Below are 22,635 nucleotides of genomic sequence, written 5' to 3' on the forward strand. Positions count from 1 at the left end.
ATGACGAATTTTTGGCCCCATTATGACGGCTTCGGAACGTCATAATTCGTGTAAATTCTTGTAGTGATCGATATGTTAAACTAATTTTAAGCTTAAACTTAAAACTGAAAATGAAATAATGTAGTTTTAGTTAAAACTGAAAGTGAGATTCAAACTAAGCCCCATAAACTTAAACTTTATACCGAAACTGAAGACTAACTAACCATAGACTTACATACTGAAACTGAAAATTAACATGTGAAATTAAACTTTATTCGACAAAAAAAATCAAACTTAAGCATTTTAATTTTTTTTGACGGAAAAGACATGAGCACTGTCATTGCATTAAGTAGAGGAAAAAAAACAATCCGAACAGGTTACAAGGAGGCCGAAGCCAAACAAAAGAAGAAAGAAAAGGCTGATGCCATAAGGAAAAAATGGCATAGGAAGCCAAGGAGACTCTTTAGGAAATATTCCTATGGATTGAAACATTACAAAGTTCCTTTGGAGTTCCTTCAATCCAAAGAGGGCCTAAATCTCTTTTGTTTCTTGGAGCTAGTTTTTATTTCTCTACAAGATGACCTGACATTTGTTCTCTTATGCTCAACTATATATATTTTTCCTCTTCTCATCACTTATCTGCATTTCGTGGAGAGCTTAATTACTACGGGTATTGTGCCCCCTCCGTCCGGTATTTAGTGTCGCAAATTTGTCTACATACACATGTATCTAGACGTGTTTTAATGTGTAGGTACATACGTATCTAGACATATTTACATCACTTAATACCGGACGGAGAGAGTAATTGGTAAAAGCTGATCATATGATCTTCGCTTGTATGCTCGTGATATTTTTTTTTGTTGAAAAAACACAGTACAAATGCAGACTTCACAAACAGGGACGCACACTCACCCCAATGAACGCACGCACATATGCTCGTGATATTTGGTAGGTCTTTGTATTTAAATATGCTAATCCCCGTGTTCCTAAATTTTTGTCTTGATTTTAGGTAGTTCAAATTTGAACTAAACAAAGGCAAGAATTTAGGAACGACGGGAGTATGTTTTAAAAGGTGGAACTTTGATCGGACGTTGTTTGTATCAACATATATGTATAAAATCAAATTTCTTCATACACGGAGGAACGTTTTGAGCAGCTCCTTTCAAGCAAAATCTTTGGACCAAAAAAAAAAATTCGAAGATTGTTCACACTTGTTCGATGAATCTGTGAAAGCGAAAGGAACGGGAGAGGCCGTGGCAACAGCCACGGCATTGTTGTAGAATAATGTTTGGGGTTGGTGACTTGGTGCTTCTGGTTTGCGTTTCGGGTACCAACGAGCCCGGGCCGCTCGAATTTGGTTTTTTTTTTCTTTTTAATATTTAATAATTCGAGCAGTGCGACGAAAAGTTGGGAAAGGAAAGCGCCAAAACCACGCGGCCCGATCCGCCTGGCATCGCATGCCTTCCAGAGTTGAGCAGAAAAGGTTTTGACCGAAGGAGCAGTGTCCCATGCCCGGCCCGCCGTTGCGTCGGGTCGGGTAGGCATGCCTTTGCCAAACGCGCGCCTCGTCATTATAAACCGTGATGTCTTCCCAAATCCCAATCCTCATTCCAGCTCGAAAGTGCGCCTCCCACCCACCTCCCAAGTCCCACCTCTGCTCTCCTCTCCTCCCTCTGCCCGGCCGTATCTCGCCACATCAAGGTGCGATGGGACAGGAAGGGAGCTTCGAGGTTGGGGATAAAGTGTTCTCCCGATCGATCCTCTGGATTGGGGTTGGCTACTTCGACGATTTCGCTTCCACTCCTCTGGATTGGGGTTTCCCGATCGATCCTCTTTCGCATCATCCATCTCCGCCTCCTCCTCCTTCACCCAGCCATCATATGAACATAGATCTGCCCCAATCGTCCGTCGCTGCGGAATTTCAACCACCCCCAGCTGACGGTGATTTGGTTTCCACCCCCAGTGATGCGGGGTTCCCGATCGATCAACTTTGGTCTTCTCCTCCTTTACCCAGCTACCAAATGAACGTAGATCCGCCTAAATCACCCGTCGCTGTTGAATTACAACCACCCCCAGGCGGTGATTTGGTTCCCACCCCCGTTCGTCACGTTCCTCCTCCTTCACCCAGCCGCCATATGAACATAGATCTGCCTCAATCGTCCCTCGCTGAACTTTCGTCTGATGCAGGGTTCCCGATCGATCAACTTTCGTCTCCTCCTCCTTTGCCCAGCTACCATATGAACATAGATCTGCCTCGATCATCCCTCGCCGCGGAATTACAACCGCCTTCAAGCGGTGATTCGGTTTCCAGCACCGTTCGCCCCGTTCCTCCTCCTTTGCCCGGCCAGACAGATCGGCCAAGATCGGCCATCGAGGAGGAATTACAAGCCTGGAGACTCCCGGACTTGCCTGACGTCACGGATGTGGAGCTCCTGCTAAAGCACCTCGACCCAGCATGTGAACGCCTGCCGCGGAAATACATCTCTCAACCGAGACGTCGTGCAGTCGTGAACGCCGACCTCCCTGTCAAGAACCCGCAGGAACTACCTGGTATGTGGACTACAGAGTAGTAGTTTGTTTAATTAAGAGTTAATTTTGCTTCCGCGATTATACATGCCATACTTCATATTGAGGTACTACGCTAGTACTTTCATGAACACAATCAGGTGCAGTTAATTTATAGCAGTGTGTTTTATTCACTCTTACGTGCAGGGGTTGATCGCGGGGAGGGGAGGATAGGAATCCACTATCTCACGGATAACCTTAAACTTTGTTTTGCCCAAAACACACAATTATTAGAAAACGGTCAAAGGAAAAAGTTTACACTGGAAACACCGGATGGGTACTGGACGCTAAGAGACTCGGCGGGGGAGAGGAATGATATATGGTGTATCGTCGGGTTTAAGAAGACCTTTGAATTCCGCACCAAGAGTGGTACCAAGACCAAGTGGATCATGAACGTCTACTCCCGTGTGAACGGCTCATATTTTGTAGAGGTATGTAAAATTCGGGTTCATGCAATGCAGGCAGGTAAACATCATGCTTGAGCACGTATGCAATCACTAATCAGTATCCGGTTTGTCTAATTGGCTTTGATTATTATAAACTTGTTTGTACTAAGAGGTGCTATATGCTGCGTGTTCGTTGCATAATAACCGCAGGATGATTTGGCTCTGTGCCACGTATTCGAGCAAGACTCACCCGGGTACGACCCCAGGCCCAAATGCCCCACATTTCATGAAGGACGATGCGATGGTAATTAAAGAATGCTATTATCCCGTACAGAATAATATATCATATGTAGGAGTATAATTCAGCACTAGCACGTTCTGAAATGCAAGCTAGCTAGGAATGTTTGGTTTCAAGAAGAAATTCCGTTTCTTTAATACTCCCATCCAATTATATTTAATTAATACTACACAATAGTATCTGACAAGAGAACATGGTCATGCAGCAATATGTTGTTACAAGGAACTAAGGATGAGTCATGCTAGCTGTTAATCTTCTCATCATCTGCATGTTATGGTTATTTAAGTGCTAACAATCCTTGCCTGTAAGTGAGCGATCAATGCTCCAATTCAGTTTCTTAATTCAACTCAACACCTTACAGGATTGTCGAAAGTAACAGTACACCATTACCAGGACCAGCGTTCCTGTCCAAGATTTATTCCTTTCACGCCAAATCCTGGGTTCTTGGTCGGTGATCCTGACCCTGACACCTCCACGCGTAAGCATATTGCACAGAAAGATAAATTAATAAACCTAGAAAAAGTACTCAGAGTATTAACATTTCTTTCCTTTCTCGTTGTGTCGTACACAGAGAGAGGCGTTCCTCCAACCGCTGACCATGCGGAGTCGAAAAAGCGCAAAGTGGGCTCGGATGTTTGGGAGTACTTCACAAAGATATTTGCACGCGACATCAAAGGAAACGTGTTGACGTTTGCAGTGTGCAACCACTGCTCCAAGGTACTGACAGGCGGTTCCAGTGGTGGTACGACACACCTAAAAAATCACACGTGCGCTTGCAAGCTCAAACCAGTGCTAGCCGGCAGAAATCAAAAGGCCAGCGTCAGTGTATCCTCGTCCTAAGTTTTCATTTATTTGGTCACGTTAGTTTGGGAGTTTTATTTTGTTACTGCGTTAGCCGTCTGATAGGATTTCTTTAGTTGCAACTTTCTGCAAACTAGGAGGTTGTTGCAAATTTTTGAGGTACACTCGATCATCTGTACAATTGACAACAAATGTATACACGCCCATGCCAATTGGGCTTCGGAGGAAAAAAAATTGAGTTAATCTCAGTGCAGAGTTGCCTTTTTGATCTGGTCATGATTTAAATCTTGTTACGGAGTAGTTTTTTTCCTCGAAAAAAATGTTTCATCAGTCTGAGAGGGATTTCCCTAACGTGTCGACAACTGTCATGAACAAGATTGTACCCTACTGTATTCCTTTTCTCAGGGAACTCTCTCTCCCTCTCTCTTTGAGAAAGAGGCTGCTGAGACCATTCCATTTCTCTCGGTCGACCTCTATTTTGAATCTGTTTGGTGCTTTAACTAGTTCTTGACCTGATACTCTTGGATGAGGTTTAGACTCTGCATGGGGAGATTTACTATGCTAGGTCTCTTTATTTTATTTGATGCAAAAGCAGGTGCTCTGCCATTTCATTAAGCAAGAGGGAAACGGTTACAACAAAAAACTCTCAGAGGGGCAAAAGAAAAAGAGAACAAAAACAAGATCCGATACTACAAGGAGTAGTTCGGCTGTACAGAGATTAGGGCTACTCCGTATCTGTATAGAGCTCTCAACCTCTTCCAAGGTCTCTTTATGGTTTGCTAGAAAACAACTCTTTTGGTCTTGATTTAGCTTATACTCTTAATATTTAGATTGTTTTTATGTTTTCTGGCAGATGTATCTTAATGCTGTAATCACCAAAGTTAACATGAGAGAGATAAATTGGCCTGGTTCCCCTATTTGCATGTTTCGTAATGAGGTTGAAACGTCTTGGCATCTGTCTTTTCACTTGCTCTGTTGTAATGAGGTTCAAATGTCTTGACATCTGTTTTTCACTTGCTCTTTATAATGAGGTTGAAATGTCTCGACGCCTGTTTTTCACGTGCTCCGTTGCTTCTTCTTTTTTTAATCTTGGGGTGTTGTAGGTGCTTTCCTTGGAACTTCTATGGTTCCTGCTTCGCTTGGGCAATTTCGCCATGGTTTTCTGCCTTGTGAGGATCTTCTTTGTGCGGCTTGCAGTGGTGTGCAGGGCAATTTGAAAATGTCGCAACCGTTCACGATGTGCTCATCTTTCCAACCTGTGTTTGCTTATTGGACAGGGCTTCAGAAAGTTGCTGAAGAATGGGGCTGGTTAGCTGATAAAGAGTTGTGCTTTGGAGAAAAAAATCAATCGAATTAAATCTTGGTGCAGACGTACTATAGACTATAGAGTCGTTTTGCATTTTTGACAGCTTGATTTAAGTCCTGTTTATTTTTGACAGCTTGATTTAAATCATGTTAAGCCCCGCGACGGCGGGGCCGGCTCCCCACATGGCGGCGGCGCATTTTGGCTGCAGGAATCTTGTGGCGCATTCAAGGGCAGGAGATACGAGGCGCCACACGACACGGCCGGGTGTAGCTTAATCATTTCGTTTTTCGTTTAGCAGATGCTAAATTGTCGTGGAAATGTTACACATATCTAGACGTTTTTTAAGAATATATACATTCATATTTGGGCAAATTTGAGTCAGAGGCAGTAGTATTGTAAGTTTGAGAGTGTGAGAGGATTTCTTTAGTCTGCAACTTTGAGAGAGTTATGTATGAGCTTTGCTGCTCAAGTACTCCCTCTGATGCTAAATTCTTGACTCAAATTTGCTAAATATGATGTATCTATTTTTAAAAAATGTCTAGATACATGTAATATTTCGACAACAATTTAGGATCGGAGAGAGTACACCGATTGTGCTTTGGAAAGCAACTGAATTAAATCTCGGCGCAGACATGCTGCAGAGTTGTTCTAAGCATCTGGTCATGATTTAAGTCCTGTTAGTTTCATAGTTTGAAAGGGTTTATTTGATTTGCAAGTTTCTGAGAATTATGAGCTTGCCATAGAAGTAAGATTTGTAATTATGTCAGGCTTGGTGCTAGGAGCAGACGTGGAACAATCAGGGAAGGGGCATAGTTTCCTGATCCAAAGTTTCTTTTGATCTGGTCATGAATTAAGTATTGTATAGTACAGTGACCGTGCGTTGCCACGGCCTCTTAAACATGTGCATACGAAAATTCATGTTTATACAAAACATAACAATATAATTGGACATTCATCAAAATGATCTCGGGGCTAATGCTAGCAGCAGCGGCCACGGACATGGCACCCAGTCCACACCGCCCGCCGGCCGTGGCTAGCGTCAGAGCACGCGGTGGTGCAGTGCACGAGGAACGGTGGATAGCGCCGATCAGCTCTGGACCCCTTTGCTCGTCTCTTGCACGATAATCTAATCTGACACCGACGCGTATCGAGAGCGGTCACCGCAGGGAGGTGTTGCGCGGGCAGTTGAGTCGGCGGCGGCGGCGGCCTAGGAAGTCAGCGCCGTGGGAATAGGAAAAAGAAGGTTCGATGGAGTGTAAGAAGACACGGAAAATCAGAACATGCACGAAAATTGATGCACGGCGGACGACGACGAAGGAAATCTTCGTGCTTTTATTATTATATACACAGGGACTCCGTAAGTTTCAGCGTGAGAGGTTTTCTTTTGTTTGCTGCTTTACGAAAGTTATTTGCTTTTTTTTTATCAGATCACCCGTGATATTTCTTTGGATGCATCGATCGACAAATCCATTGCGAACAGAAACAGTGCCAAACCTCTGCAACATTGTTGTAACCGGGTTCTGTTTCCTGGAATATATAGCTAGCTTATTAATTACGCTTACAACAAGGTTGCGGTTGCCAAAATAAAGCCAAACGGGAAAAGACTACAACACGCGTCCAAGTTGGTCACAGGTGACAACATTATTTACCTGTCGTTAACCAAATTATTACTGGTTCCTCTAATTTGGGTACCCGTCCTCCAAGATTTTGGTCACAGGATACAAATACATGAAACGGGACGTCCGTGGCACTCCTTCCCAGCTTTTTTATGCCATCGATCGCGGAACCGGTATACTGCTCGAATCAATGGCGCAAGCCACTACCGTGGAACCTCCGGCTTCTTCAGGCGCTGCCTATGTCCATTACCATTGTTCCAAGCCGCAGCTTCCCTGCCTCGTCTACTCCTCCGGCGACCATGGCGCCACAACGGCCGTCCTTCACTAGCTCTCCACGAACAAGCTCACCGAAACCACAATCCCGGACCCCGCCTTCCGGTCCCGCTACGTGATGGGCGGCTCCCACGGCTGGCTGGCCGCCGCCGACGAGACCGCTCCAACCTCCTCCTCGTCAACTCCGCCACCGGCGCCCAGGTCAACGTCAAGCTCTACTATTACGCCTCCTCCGACGAAGAAGAAGAAGTACTAGACGGCTACGATCTCATCTACATGGACACGGAGCCGCTTCCGGAGCTCGAAGGCGTAATCGTATCAGCACCCAAGCCGTATCCGGTCGCTCGAGCAAGGCCGCTTCTCCGATTGGTTTCGTCTCCGTTAGATATGAGGAAATCAAAATTTAGAAACATAAGGGCATCTCCGACGTCGGTGGTTACTAATTATTTTTTCTTCCTCCTTAACATGTTTTTTTTCATTTTTTTCTCGATGGACCCATATGTCATCCTCTTTCATTTTTTGATACTCGTGAAGAGGCTGTTACTTCTTCAAAGTAACCACTGACTATTCATTATATTGAAACATTTTTCTGATTGAACTAGTAGTTCTTGGTACTCGTGTAGTATCCATTGTTGGTGGCGTCATGCATTGTGTCATTTATTAGGTTGTAAACTCATCTTACTTTAATTTGTGTGATGTTATGGTAACATATCTACTTATGAAAGTGTTGTGCGCATGACGAGTTTCGTAGGATCTTCGTACGTGATCCGATTCCCTGGTGCCTCACCATATCTTCTTAGCCCATACTCGAGCCTAGCCCAAATGACCAAATCCAATTTTCTCATGAAAGACCCAGCTGCTATATATGATTGACATTTTTTTTCCGACAAATCTGAGCAAATACACTTGTCTCAGAAAAAAAAAAATCTGAGCAGATACACTTCTCCTAGAAATTCCGTTGTAAAAGATACGTAACAAACTATGCATATGCATATATACCTTCAAAGCAGAATCACAGCAAACTAGAAATATTAACGATACAAGATTTGCACAGTCACTTAAAATGGTCCTTGCCGTGAACGTGGGCACCGTGAAATCCAGGAGCGATCAAGGGGATAACTGCCAGAGGAAAAATAGCAAAATCCTAAATGGTAGGCACAACCGACGGAACAAATTGTTGTTTTTTTTTAATCTAATCTGCGTTGCCTCGAGAGGAAAAGAAAGACTGCGTGCCACGTTGGATCCTACAAGCGTCGGACGTCGTACTTATAGCAGCACCTTATCTAGTTACCAACTTCCTCTTTTTTTTCATTTATTTATTAGTATGCCACATCACAAAACTCTTTTTTTTCATTTATTAGTATACCACATCACAAAAATGCTTAGTTGGCACTTATGTTACTACCAAGTTACTCCTACCGTGAGCAGCTGGGGAGAAAAATAGAAAGGCCCCCGGGCCATGTTTCCCTGACCGTCCGATGGGTGCTCCTAGCCACACAGCTCTTCCTCCTTCTCAGTTGAAGCCTTCGTCTCCTCTGCAGGCTCTGTCTGTCTCCACCGAAACGCCCCCGGCAAGGCAAAGCCGGCGACTCCCCCCCATCCCTCGTCTCCCATCATGAACCTGGTACAGGGTCCAGTCCACATTCCTGCCCCGCGGCCGTCTATAACTACCCCCAGCCCCTCAAGAACGCGAGCTCTTGCTGTTCCGCTGCGGCTACACTACACAAACCGAAAAGGGGCTGCGAGGGACAGAGGAGGAGGAAGAGGCCGGCGCGCAGCGCAGCGGCGTGCGGGATAGCTAGCCTGATCGATTCCTCGCCTCCTTCTTCCTCGGAATCCAGGTGGTGGGTTAGTCTCCGAGCGCCAATCCTTCTCCCCTTCTCGCTTGTTCTCGCGTCTCGGTTCTTCAATCAACAATCGGTTCCCGTTGTTGGTTCGAAATCGATCGTCCCTCGTCGTTACTGAAGATTTTTCTGGGATTTCGTGTGGTTTGAAGTGTCCTCTCGGGTGGATCGCTCGTGCCTGCCTGTGCGCTCTGAATTCTAACCCGTTTCGTGCAATCTCGTTTCAGTGATCAAGTCCCCTTCGCATTTCCCCCCCAATCGAGCAATCCGTCCGCGCCTGTCACACACATTGCCCCGCTCTCCTCTCTTGCGGAATTCGAGCTTCCAGGTGAAAATCCCACCCCCATTACTCAATTTTGTTACTGCTGTTGTTTACCGCGAGTTCTTCTTCCCGTTCTTGTACTGTCTGATCAAATGCAGTCCTCGTGTTTGCGGAAATGCCCCAAAGAGGCGAGAATTCGTGTCTGTTTCATCTAGCGTATTATCACTGTGGTCTTTGATTGTCCCGTAGACCTTGTAATGATTCATAGATTCTCAGCTGTCGCATCATGTTTGATTGTTTTGTACTGTTCTTTAAAGAAGAAGCAGTTAGTGAGTTCACTTCTTTTTCTCTCTCCAGAAGTCTTGGTGTGCTCTTGCTTAATCTGTTAGGGGAGACTTAAGTTTAGCTTCAGTAGATTGTGATTCTCCCCTTTTATTTCCAGAGCTGAGGTTTTGTTTTCTGAATGGCGCAGGCGAAGAATTTGTTGCTTGCTTATGCTTTCGTTCTGTTATTTGTTTCAGCTGCATGCAATGTTTGAACCTGTGATTTTAGTAGAAATGGTGTAGTGTTCTAGTGCATTTTGCTTTCTCCACCGTATTGTGTTTCTGTAATTGCTTTACTTTTTTGCAAGGATTGTTCATGTAATTGCTGATAGGAAACAAACTTCAGCAGTTTGCTTGTTGCTTTTATTCAGAAAGCTTTGATCAGTTTCTGGTAATGAAATGCATCAATGGAGCAGCACTGTGGCAATGAGTGAGTTAGTTCATCTTTGTGTGTTCTGACCCAGTGAAACTTTGTAATGGTTTAGATATGGCACCACGAGGAAGACCGAAGCACGTGTGCAACAAGTGCAACAAGAGCTTCTCTTCGGGGAAGGCTCTTGGAGGCCACATGTCATGCCACTGGCGCAACGCCAAGCAGCCAAAGAGCACGCCAGGTCCTACTGCCATTGTTGTCGACTTGCACGTGACGCTGTTGAGTCCAAGTGACAAGGAGACTTCTGTGCCGTCCTCGGGAACACAATGTCATCTGTGCCCAAAGGTATTCTCTACCTGCAATTCTCCGAGGGAGCACATGAGGAAGCACAGCGAGAAGAAGGTGTTGGGCAAGCCCATTGAAGAAGCACCTGGGCTGATGGAAGCTCTGGTCATTGCTGATGGTGACAATGATGTCATGTTGTCTCCTCCTGTGAAGCGCAAGCGGTCAAAGAGGGAGATGCCAGTGCACACATTTGGTGAGACAGATGCTGCAATTACTCTCCTACTGCTTTCAGAGCATTCTAGCAAGATTTCGGCTTATGAAGATTGCTATGGAGAAGATAAGGACAGGACGATTTTGATACCCAATGTGTCAAAGGATGTGAAGTTGAATTCTTTTGATCATCTGCTGGTTCGATCTGCTGGGTTCAAGAAGCCAAAAGGTCACAAGAGTTCAGCTTATGATGATTGCTATGGGCAATGCGAGAAGGACAACAACTTGATCCCCAATGTCCCCAAGAAGGATACCCATTTATTTGCCAGTGATCTCAAGTGCAAACCTTTGGTCCCCACTGTTCCCAAGAATTCAGCTTATGAGGATTGCTGTGGACAATGCGAGAAGGACAACAGCTTGATCATCAATGTTCCCAAGAAGGACAGCACTTTGATCCCCAATGTTCCTGAGAAGGACAGCACTTTGATCCCCAATAGTCCCAAGGACACCTGTTTGACCCCCAATGTTCCTGAGAAGGATAACCATTCGGTCGCCAATGCTCCCAAAGAGATAGAGCTGAATGTGCTTGATTATGGGCTTACTGAAGATGCTGAACTCAGGTCAAGAGGTATCAGTGCAGTTGAGGAGATGAAGTGTTCATCTGCAGTGAAGGTCAAGAGGTACCAGTGCAATGCATGTCAGAAGTCATTTGGGTCAGGGCAATCGCTGGGAGGCCACATGAGGTGTCACCATCCTAGGCGCAATGATCGTCAAGGGCTTGCTGATTGTCCCGATTTTGTTGTGACCAAAGAGCAAAAGAAGAAGCTTGAACTGGACTCCAGGTTGCTTGATCACAGACTTCCAGCTCTTGCCGTCAGAGACTACGTTTTCTCGGGCTTGAATTCTGAACCTAAGCGGGTGTGTTTGGCAAGCACTGTTCACTGAGCCAATGCCAGTGCTCACTGTCATCTGAACTGCCACAGCCACTTCAGTTTTGTATATAGGTCAATCATATTAGTAGCAAAAACTCCAATATGTCTGCTTGCAGATAGTCACAACCCACGAGCTTTGTACTGATACTTTCCTTTACTGGCAAATTTGTCAGGATAGTGAAGGACGCTGATCTAATGCTGTTGCTTGGTTGCTGACAGTGAAGAAGCTTTTCTCAGTTAAAAGCAGACAAGAGATTGTGTCATTCTAGTAGTATTGATCTGGAGTTACCTAACAACTTTAGTTAGCTTTTACACATTTGTGTTTCTGTAAATGCTCATATCTTGAAAGGATTCGTTAATAAAGAGAAGCTGGCCAGAGTTGTTTGCTGCAGTTTCTCTATTTCATTGTTTTAATGGGATTCTTCGCTGAAACCTTGGCCATGACAGACTGTATGTATGCACACATGGCTTGTGTGCAGTCAGCTGGTCCAAAACCGTGAGTAATGCTGCTCTCTCTAATTTCTTTCAGGCCATGGACTACAGAATGCATGCCTGCAGGCTGCAGTTTCAGTCCAAGGGTGATGATGAACTAACTGTACTTGAATAAATGCTGGGGAACACAGAGATCTAGTGCAACAGGTTGTATTTGAAGTATCCAAATTTCATCCGTTGGATTGTACATTTGTATGTGAATGATCAAACCTCAGTCCGAGCTAACTCACCTACTACTCCTCCATCTCCGGTCCTGATAGCTCCGGACAAATCCGTTAATTAGTTATATACACTGTTGTGATCATCGAATAAAAATGCTAAAAATGGTACTCACTCCGATCCAAAATAAGTGTCGCAGGTTTGAACTAGAACAACAATTATTTGGGATCGGAGGTAGTATTTTCTTTGACGATATGGGCCAAATTCATAGAAATTTAAATTTTGAAGTGATTTGAGAATGCAACCTACAAATCAGTTTGTCACTCGTCAAAATATAACAATTTCTTTTGAGAGGAAAATGTATAACAATTTCTGCGAGAGTTCCATGTGTGACACCTATCACCTATGCACGTATTCTCTAAAAAGATATGGCTATGCACGTATCTTGATGCAACTCCTACTGAATGGAGGGGCAGAATTGTCTTTCCACACAATGTCCTCCCCTCTTCCTTCTCCATGCTTCTTCCCCAAACCCCTGCTGCTTCTGTTCTCCGCTCCTTGCACACGCAGCGGCCGTGCCGCGGAGCCGCCGCCGTGGACACTGGGCAGGATGAACCTAGGACGCAGCAGAGTCCAGATTCACAGGATGCAGAAGCCTATAAGAACACCCCACCCCCCCGCCCTCGCTCGGTTAGTTGCGCGCGCCCACCAAAAGAACTGCCAGGAAGAACCACCAAGTAGAGATTCGGGGGGAGACGATACCATAACTCGCCGCATTCCACCAATTCTTTTGCCCCGCAACCACAGGTCTCACATCGCAGTTTGATTAGAACCTGGAATCGGCACAAAGATTTTGAGGTAGGTTCTGATTCTTGCGTTCTTGCATGGTTTACTGTTCGCTGCCCTGTTACGGTTCTTGATTCGGTCCTTCGCCTAGAACTCGAGACGGGCTTGTCGATTCTCTTGCTTGAGTCTTCTATGAGTTCTTGCTAATCCATTTGCCGCATTGTTGTTTCAGCCGGCGAGTTCTTGGATTTACTGAACAGTTTCCAGAAAAAGCCCCGAAGCCAAGGTACAAATACCGTGCCTACCTCAATCCGTTCGATTCCATTGTTAGCGCAGGCTCTACTTCTAATGCTGTATTTATTCAATTTGTGGATGCCATCGTGAATTCGTGATTAACCAATCCCTATCTTTGCTAGTTATCTGAAGAAGTGGATTGACCAAACCAGAACTGCGTTCTTGGTCTTTCGCCAAGAGTTCAATACGAGCTTGTCTCTGGTTTGTGGATTCTAGTGGAACCATGGATTCTGTATTTGTTTGTGCTTATACGATGTCTTTGCTAATACATTTCTTTTCTTGTTCCAGTCCTCAAGTTCAAGTTCTTGCTTTTCCTGACCAATTTGACCGCTTACCATTTTCTGCAAGATGCCTCCAGGTATGAATCGTGTGCCTGTCTCACTAACTACTGCCTACTCTGCTTGTTAGAGGAAGTTCCTGCATACCCCTTGTTTGCATGAATGCTCGAATTATGTTTCAGTTCTTGTTTGTTCAAGATGCTACGATCGTGTGTCTGTTCTTGATTTGCTCTTTCAGGAGCAAAGTTGTTGTCTTCGAACAAGATTGTGGTTGGATCGAATTAATGTATCTGGATGAAGTATTTAACATAATTGACTCGATGAGTTCTTCCATGTCCTTTCTTCTGTTCTTGTTTCAGAAAGTGAAAATTTCTTACCTTTGCTGAAGATTCTCATTAAGCCTTGTCTTTCAATTAATTGGTCACACGGCTGAGAATGGCTTGCTTAATTCCCTATGTCATCTTCTTAATTACCACGAGCTAGCTGTGATTCAGAGTTGGGTTCCCTGATTTTTCTAAATATGTATTGCTGTTATAGCTAGTGCCTGGTACTGCTGTGTTGCAGCTCTCAATTAGGATACTTCCACTGTTGCTACTTCCATGGTTTTGCTTTATAAATTTGCTGAATTCCCATGACGCGTCGTTACTTACTTTAAGCGCTCTATGCTTCAGAAATGGTCAAGTGCAGTACCTGCGGCAAGACCTACAAAAGTATGCAGGCTTTGTGTGACCATGAGGATAAATGCAAGTCCCCTGAGAAGCTGGGACGAAATGCTGCAGGACAGGAAGAAGCTTCAAGCAGTGCCCAGTGTGGCCAGCTTGGTCTGAATGTTCCTGACAACTATGATAACCCAGCTTTTGATGATCCTTGGGGCAGCAATAATGATGTCTTGGGGTTTGGCATGCCGAAGCAGAAGCAGCCATCTCTGACGGAACCAGAACAAAAGTTAGATGTTGTAGAGGCTCCCCAGCCTCTCCAAGAACAACTGGGCGAGGATACAACTTCTGTTGATGAGCCAGGAACTGATAGTCCAGGTGACAAATCAGGTACTGATTATTCAGACGAGGTGCTCACTTCATGTTCGGAGAAGAGTTCACCATCTCTGGCGGAACCGGAACACAAGTTAGATGTTGTAGAGGCTCCCCAGTCTCTCCAAGGACAACTGGGCGGGGATATAACTTCTGAAGATGAGCCAGGAACTGATAGTCCAGGTGACGAATCAGCTGCTGATGATCCACACAGGGATACAACTTCTGATGATGAGCCAGGAACTGATAGTCCAGGTGACGAATCAGCTGCTGATGATTCACACAGGGATACAACTTCTGATGATGAGCCAGGAACTGATAGTCCAGGTGGCGAATCAGCTGCTGATGATTCACACGAGGTGCTCACTTCTGACCCGGAGAAGAGTTCATGTTCTGTGGAATGCTATGCGGGTGGTGAGAGGATGGGCAATTTGCAGGATGTTTTGGAGCAGGTTGAAGTATATCGTGCTGCGCATACTCTCTTGATGCTAAAGTCTGAGGCAGACGCAGCTTCTGGGGGTCCCATTGGAGGTATTGAGAAGGGTGAGAATGGAATCCCTGTTGTCGAGGTGGAGCCGAGTTGCACTGACGATTGCCAAAGGGTTTCTGGTTGTTCTGGAAAACCTGCTGTGTCAGAACTGAAAAGGCCCAAGCTTGATCCTGAAATTCTTCATGATTCTGCTGTTGCTGTGACACAGGAGAAAAAGCAGAAGATTGATCTCGATGCCCCAGCTCCCACTAATAGTTCGGGCGAGGAGAGGTCCAATGTCACCGATAGCCAAACGAGTCAGAGCACTTAAGTCATTTCCTTGAAGAAAGGGTGGCAATGTGGTTGGTCTCCCTGTTGAAGTGAAAGAGTATGTACATCTGAGTTGTTTGTGATCGTCACCTAGGTTTGATGCAGCAGTAGAATCTAAAGGCTTGAACTGAAGCCTAAGTTCCCTGATCTAAATCCTTAGGTACCTGAGGGTGCAGTTCGAACCGCAACTGTGAAGGATGGTTCGTTGTGAGCCTATGCTGATTGTCGTGTCGAGTCAATTAGATTTGTTGACTCACTGGTGTTTAGGTTCATGAGTCAGAAACTGCATTTTCTGTCTATTGGTAGATAGTTTGCAGGCTATGATGTCGATACTTTTTTTAAAGGACTGAGCACCATGGTATTCATTGAGAGCTTGCTTCTATGGTGAAGCAGTTTTGTCCAGTTACATGAAATGGATTACTTTAGCACTAATGATCTGGAGTTCCAGTGCATTCTTTGTTTCACTTTATACTTCTCTGGTTTTGTAAATGTTGGTATCTTCTATCTTGATAACATGATTGTTAAATGCATGCTTCCAGATGGCCTATTTTAGTACTCCCTCCGTTCAATAAAAGATGTCTCAACTTTGACTAAATTTGAATGCATCTATACACTAAGTCATGTTTAGATACATCTAAATTTTGACAAACTTGAGACATCTTTTATTGGACGGTCAAATTTTGGTGGCATTTTGCATGCTTGGATAATGATGATGAGTTTGTGGCTGTGATTGCTCTCTTTTCCTCTTGACAAACCGATAAACTTGGTGGTGTTAGCGACTTGCACAATATACCGAGTTGCTTCAGAGTCTGTGGTTAGTACTGATTTCTGTCACATTTTGGTATTACAACCATTTCGTTCACCTTCCACTTGTATCTACAACAGGTGTTTCTTTAAAATTGGTTAGCCAAACAATAAAATAAACAAACGTGATCGGACCAAACGGGATGAAACCATACTAACCACATTACAGTCTAAGTCGATCCAATTTAACCACCTGATTGATCTTAATATTATGTTTTTTGTTTTTTGTTTTTTGTTTTGTTTCTAACCGTTGGATGAAGCGTTGATTTGAGCCCAACGTTACCACACAAAACACACCGAAACCCCTCTGGGTCCTCTCCTCCCGGCGTTCGGAGCTCGCTGCGGCGACTCGCCGGCGGAGCCTCACTGTGTCGACCACCGCGAGGAGCTCCACTAGGCGGGGGAGAAAGGTGCGTACAGCGCACCCCCAGAACTTCTAGAATCCCTCCATCTTGCCGCCTCTTCTTCGCGCGTGTACGTTCTTTGGAATTGGATGCACGTAAGGTGTTCGACCCATGTCCTGGTCCAGTACGCGCGGTGGTTGTTTGCTAATTGCCGCATTCCAGCTAGGGTTACGGACGCTGTAGATCCTATGGTCTCTCTGGCACGATTGATTCCTAGAAAGCAAGTGGGAATTTAACTGATCTTATCGATAGTGCTCTCTCAGACAAACTTTGCAACTGCGACTGCTTGCTGTTAAAACAAACTGACAAACATCTTTCCTTCCCCTTTGTAAAACAAGCTGAACTCAGTGTCTGAAGCTCTGTTCTCGTTGACACCAATTATATTTTCTATTTTGTTTTTTAACTGAAGAATCTCATTTCTTTTTCTTCTGCTACTTGCCCGTGTTGAAAATTTGGGAACCTACTTACGAAAGCCTCCATCATTGTGTATAACTTCTTTAATTCCAGAGCTTGCAAGCTGGATATGGTGAGCTATCGGCCAGTCTTATGGAAGGAGAGGAGACCATTTGATGAAAATCACGATCCTTATCATTTCATTTATCGATGTGACTTTTCTAATTGGCGGGGGTTTTCAGTCTTTGGTGACTTTTCTTGTTGAGCTGTTTGTGCCACATGAACAAAAAAATATCCATACTGTCCTGTTTTTCTCTAAGTCTCATTTATGCCATTTCCTGTAGCATCATTGGAATATTCAACATTTGAAACTATCTCGCATCATCAACTACATGGCACAGGACATCACACTAGTTGTTGTCACACTCCTTTTTTATTGAACTTTGGATAGAGATATTTGTCATTACAAAATGTAAAAGTTTGTTTTGTTTAGCATGTCCTCACTTAGAAAAGCGAATTTATATGTATTGCAATATGCATTCACTGACAAACGTCTTTTCTTCTCCTAATGGTAAACAGATACTCAGCTTCTGACGTTCTGTTTTCGTTGACACCAATTATATTTTCTATTTTGGTTCTTAACTAAAGAAACTCATTTCTTTTCTTCTGCTACTTGCCCGTGTTAAAACTTTGGTAATTACTTACATAGGAAAGCCTCCATCATTGTGTATTGCTACTTTAATTCCAGAGCTTGCAAGCCTGATGAATCGATTAATCTTACTGGAAACGTTGAGAAATCAGTCAGTCTTATGGAAGGAGAAGAAAGCCTTCTGGACAGGTCTACATCCAATTCTGATATTGAGTCCTTTGGTGACCATCACGATCCTTATCATTTCATTTATCCATGCGACTTTTCTAATTGGAGGTTTTCAGTCTTCAGTGTTTCTGATTGATCTGTTTGTGCCACATGAACAATTATTTTTCCATACTAACCTGTTTTTCTCTATGTCTGATTTATTGCCATTTCCTGTAACATCATTGGAATATTTCAGCATTTGCAATTATGTCACGTCATCAACTACATGGCACGGGATATCACACCAGTTGTTGTCACACTTCTGTTTTATTTTACTTTTGATAGAGATATTTGTCATTACAAAATGTAAAAGTTTGTTTGTTTGGCCTGTCCTTACTTACAAAATAGAATTTGTATATATTACAATATGCATTCACTTGTCTCATAAAAATCACTACACTCGGTCCATATTTCAATATGAAAGCATGACCAGCTTTTTAAAAGGTTATAAATCTGGATATAAATTAAAGTTACTATCGGGTAGGCAAGTGCTTTACAAGTACAGCAAAGCTCACACAGATAATTCCATTTTTCAAGCTGTTAACAGCTAGGCATGCCCTGTGATGGAGAGACTAAAGCATGAGCACACCATGTAGCAACAACCGTATGTTCGATATTCGGTAACTTGCTGATTGAACTGATTACTTCACATGAACATAAAATTCCATATGACCCTGTTTTTCTCTAACATCTAATTCCATTGCGCTGTAACAATCATTGGAATATTTCAACATTTGAAATCATATCCTATCTTTAATTGCATATCACACAAGACAAAACATGGTCATTGTCACACGTTTTCTTCTGATAGTGATATTAGTCATCACAAAATTAATAATAAAGGACAACCTCCACCTTATTTAAGACTTGGAAGGGAAAGAATAGAATAATCGCCTCCACCTCCTTGCTCAACCATGAAAATCCAGAGGACACGGCAGCTCTTGATCCTCTATCTTCTCACTCTTATCCTCCTTTTCCTCACATCCAGCTCTCAACCTACCAACAATGGAACTGCCAACAGTGGTGATCTCTCGGTCCTCCTGTCATTCAAATCCTTCACCAGGGACCCTACGCACGCACTGTCCTCTTGGTCTTGGGACCATGCTGGCAACAGTACCAGCACTAAGGTGCCTGGTTTCTGCAAATGGAGGGGCGTGGCCTGCAGTGACCGCCGGCACCCCGGCCGTGTGACTGCCATACGCCTGCAGGGCTTTGGCCTGGCCGGCACAATCTTCCCGCAGCTCGGCAACCTGACCCATCTTCGTGTCCTCGATCTTTCAATGAACAACCTGGAAGGTGACATCCCAGGCAGCCTCAGTGGCTGTGCAGCACTTCGTGGCTTGGACCTGGGGGTGAACTATCTCTCTGGTTCCATGCCTTCTTCCATGGGTCTCCTATCAAAGCTCATATTTCTCAATGTCACTCATAACAATCTGACTGGTGATATTCCGTTGTCATTCTCCAACCTAACAGCCCTCACAAAGCTTAGCTTGCAGAGCAACAATTTTCATGGCCAAATTTCTAGATGGTTGGGCAACCTGACATCATTGACACACTTAGACTTAACCAACAATGGTTTCAGTGGCCACATCTCTCCGGCTCTAGGTAAGATGGCTAATCTTATTCGATTTGAAATCGAGGATAACAAACTGGAAGGCCCTTTTCCTCCATCCATGTTCAATATTTCTTCCATCACAGTCTTCAGAATCGGCTTCAACCAGCTGTCAGGATCTCTGCCGCTTGATGTTGGCTTTAGGCTTCCCAAGCTAATTGTTTTTTCCACACCGGCGAACCAATTCGAAGGATCAATACCAGCCTCCTTTTCAAATGCATCCGCACTTACATATTTCATTCTCCACGGAAATAGGTATTATGGTCTGATTCCACGGGATATTGGCATCCAAGGTAGTTTGAGGTTATTTTCGGTAGGAAACAATGTACTTCAAGCCAAAGAGCCCAGGGATTGGGATTTCCTTACATCATTAACTAATTGTAGCAACTTGAGAATACTAGACTTTGAACAAAACAACCTCGAAGGTTTTATGCCAATTACTATTGCCAACCTATCAGAAGAGCTCCACTTGATTACACTAGGTATGAACAAAATAGCTGGGACCATACCTGACGGCTTAGGCAAGTTTCAAAAGCTGACGAAGTTCTTCCTGTCAGATAGCCTCTTCACAGGCACCTTGCCTCTGGATATTGGCCAGATTCCTAGCCTCCAGTATCTTGACCTATCCCATAGTCAATTTTATGGTCAGATTCCACAGTCATTAGGTAATATCACACAGTTAAGCAGCCTCTCTCTATCTAATAACTTTCTGGAAGGCACAATCCAGCAAGCCTTGGTAATCTCACAAATCTTGGATCTCTGGATCTTTCTGGTAACTCCTTGAGTGGGGAAATCCCACAGGAAATACTTCGTATTCCCTCTCTGACCCTACTTCTCAACCTCTCTAACAACGCTCTAACTGGCTCCATTCCAACACAGATTGGGCACTTGAACAGCCTCGTCGGAATTGACATATCAATGAACAGGCTATCTGGTGAAATCCCAGATGCCCTCGGCAGTTGCGTCCTACTGAATTCCCTATACTTGCGAGCAAACCTATTGCAAGGGATAATCCCGAAAGCTTTCTCTTCTTTGAGAGGCCTTGGAAAGTTGGATCTTTCTAGCAACAACTTAGTAGGACCCGTACCAGAGTTCCTTGAGAGCTTCGAGCTTCTAACATATCTCAACCTCTCCTTCAATAACCTATCTGGCCCTGTGCCGAATACAGGTATCTTTCGCAGTGCCACTATATTGTCGCTCACAGGCAATGACATGCTGTGTGGAGGTCCTCCATTCTTGCAACTCTCTTCATGCCCATCTATAGGTTCACACCAGGCTTCGCAGTATCAGCGTCGTGTCATACTCTTTTGTATGGTTGGAACCTTGATGTTGTTCATGTGCTCCCTGACTGCATGCTACTTTATGAAGACAAGAACCAAAACAAATACTGTTCATCAAGAAACCGGATTTCACAATGAGAAGCATGAGAGGATATCCTATGCTGAGATAGATGCAGCAACGAATTCATTCTCACCGGCAAATTTGATTGGCTCTGGAACTTTTGGCAACGTGTACATTGGAACTCTAAGTCTTGATGATAGTTTATGTACTGTAGCAGTCAAAGTTCTCAATCTTGGCAAACAGGGAGCTAATAGAAGTTTCTTGAGGGAGTGTGAAGCCCTAAGGAAGATCCGACACCGGAAACTTGTCAAGGTGATCACTGTGTGTAGCAGTTTGGACCATAATGGTGATGAGTTCAAGGCACTTGTCTTAAAATTTATCTGCAATGGAAATTTAGACGAGTGGCTGCACCCAAACACAATGACTAATGGTATGACCATTAGAAGGCTAAGTTTGATGGAAAGGCTATGCATTGCACTTGATGTTGCTGAGGCATTAGAATACCTTCACCATCAAATTGAGCCATCCATAGTTCACTGTGACATCAAACCATGCAACATCCTTCTAGATGATGACATTGGTGCGCATGTTACTGACTTTGGTCTAGCAAAGATAATGTGTACTGATGCATCCAAGCAAAGTGGTACTGGAGCCGCAAGCAGTTCATTTGTGATTAAAGGCACGATTGGATACGTCGCACCAGGTCAGCAATATTGCTTGAATTTGAGTTGAACTATATATTAATTGCTAATGCTTCTCGATAATTTTTCCATCTTAAATTTTTTATTTTTCCTGCTAATATTATTTCTTCGATAAATATACAATCTGGTTAGTGTGTATTATTTTGCCAAATTCAATTAAAGAGTGACATCACCGATTCTATGTCTACTCATGTATGTAGCCAACATTAACTTTCATTTGTATGTCTATCAGAGTACGGCTCGGGATCTGAAACCTCCACAGCTGGTGACATATATAGCTACGGGGTGTTACTATTGGAAATGTTTACTGGAAAAAGGCCAACTGACAGTTTCATCAATGGCGCCACCAGTCTTGTAGACTATGTCAAAATGGCCTATCCTGATAAGCTACTGGAAATACTGGATGCTACTGCAACCTACAGCGGAAGCACACAACATATCATGGATATATTCTTATATCCTATGTTTAAGCTCGGGCTAGCTTGCTGCGAGGATTCCCCGAGTCGCAGAATGAAGATGAACGGCGTAGTCAACGAATTGAACTCCATAAAGAAGGCATGGGCCGCTCGTCCACCGGTTCATGAGTTTCGAGCATCCGCCTAATCGGGCAAAGAATGAAAGGTTATGATCATCTCTATGCTCCGCTGTTGTCACCATGTGCCATTTTGTGATTGCAGAGGCCTGCTTGTGGTGATTATGAAGTCGCTGTTTACTTTAATTTTCTGTCGTTTTATGTTTCGTTGCCATCTTGTTTTTAGAGTGTGCAAGAGAATCTGTGTGTGATTGTATGAAAGTACAAGTAGTTTACTTACAGTCTTCATAGAAAATAAGTTTGGCCGCCATTTTTCATCCCATAAATGCTGTATCTCATTGCTCCTACTCGTAGCAGATTTACAGCCACCCCTGCTGTTGCTACCCAGTGGCAATGTGCCAATGTGGTTATGACAGACAGTTTGTGGCGATAACATCTCACTTCCCATTTTACACTCAATATGTTCAATCTTAGCACATGTAACAGAAATTTGTGTCCTTGTGTTAAAAAGCAGAGGTCGATTACTTGCAAGCCTCAGAGAAAATAAGCCCGGCAACCCTTTTTTGAGAGGAACGTTGTAGCATTCCATTAAACAGAGTTGCTGGAGAACTCGCCAGCACAAATGTCAATTACAAACTGAGGTAAATGGTCAACCCATACGTCATGGTTGCCATTCCCTAACGAAGCGTCTTGCGCACCTAAA

At 44.0% G+C, this 22,635-nt stretch overlaps 3 protein-coding genes and 1 pseudogene across 6 annotated transcripts; all 4 read left to right on the plus strand.

Moving 5' to 3' along the window:
• The first annotated feature begins 1,561 nt into the window (after positions 1–1,561).
• Positions 1,562–4,305, plus strand: LOC100842183 (formin-like protein 6). 2 transcript variants are annotated; one of them, XM_003578509.4, is made up of 5 exons: positions 1,567–2,529; positions 2,692–2,975; positions 3,141–3,234; positions 3,590–3,706; positions 3,800–4,305. In XM_003578509.4, the coding sequence occupies exons 1-5, from the start codon at positions 1,686–1,688 to the stop codon at positions 4,066–4,068; spliced, it is 1,608 nt and encodes a 535-aa protein (XP_003578557.1). In that variant the 5' UTR covers positions 1,567–1,685; the 3' UTR covers positions 4,069–4,305. The 2 variants fall into 2 exon arrangements, with proteins under 2 accessions (XP_024310914.1, XP_003578557.1); XM_024455146.1 differs by lacking the exons at positions 3,590–3,706; positions 3,800–4,305 and adding an exon at positions 3,434–3,579 and having other exon boundaries at positions 1,562–2,529.
• A 4,400-nt stretch (positions 4,306–8,705) lies between these two features.
• On the plus strand, positions 8,706–11,867 carry LOC100831297. 3 transcript variants are annotated; one of them, XM_003579203.4, is made up of 3 exons: positions 8,706–9,072; positions 9,296–9,396; positions 10,139–11,867. In XM_003579203.4, exon 3 carries the CDS (start codon positions 10,141–10,143, stop codon positions 11,464–11,466), a length of 1,326 nt encoding a protein of 441 aa, XP_003579251.1. In that variant the 5' UTR covers positions 8,706–9,072; positions 9,296–9,396; positions 10,139–10,140; the 3' UTR covers positions 11,467–11,867. The 3 variants fall into 3 exon arrangements, with proteins under 3 accessions (XP_003579251.1, XP_014757681.1, XP_014757680.1); XM_014902195.2 differs by having other exon boundaries at positions 8,706–9,068; XM_014902194.2 differs by having other exon boundaries at positions 8,706–9,065.
• A 779-nt stretch (positions 11,868–12,646) lies between these two features.
• Positions 12,647–15,819, plus strand: LOC104584365. The gene is made up of 5 exons (XM_010238811.3): positions 12,647–12,962; positions 13,123–13,176; positions 13,307–13,385; positions 13,473–13,542; positions 14,134–15,819. The coding sequence occupies exons 4-5, from the start codon at positions 13,533–13,535 to the stop codon at positions 15,288–15,290; spliced, it is 1,167 nt and encodes a 388-aa protein (XP_010237113.1). The 5' UTR covers positions 12,647–12,962; positions 13,123–13,176; positions 13,307–13,385; positions 13,473–13,532; the 3' UTR covers positions 15,291–15,819.
• Positions 15,820–16,367: 548 nt separating this feature from the next.
• LOC100831601 lies at positions 16,368–22,386 on the plus strand (annotated as a pseudogene).
• The last annotated feature ends 249 nt before the right edge of the window (positions 22,387–22,635 follow it).

The sequence above is a fragment of the Brachypodium distachyon genome, chromosome 4 (genome assembly GCF_000005505.3).
Source record: "Brachypodium distachyon strain Bd21 chromosome 4, Brachypodium_distachyon_v3.0, whole genome shotgun sequence".
Classification (NCBI taxonomy): Eukaryota; Viridiplantae; Streptophyta; class Magnoliopsida; order Poales; family Poaceae; genus Brachypodium; species Brachypodium distachyon.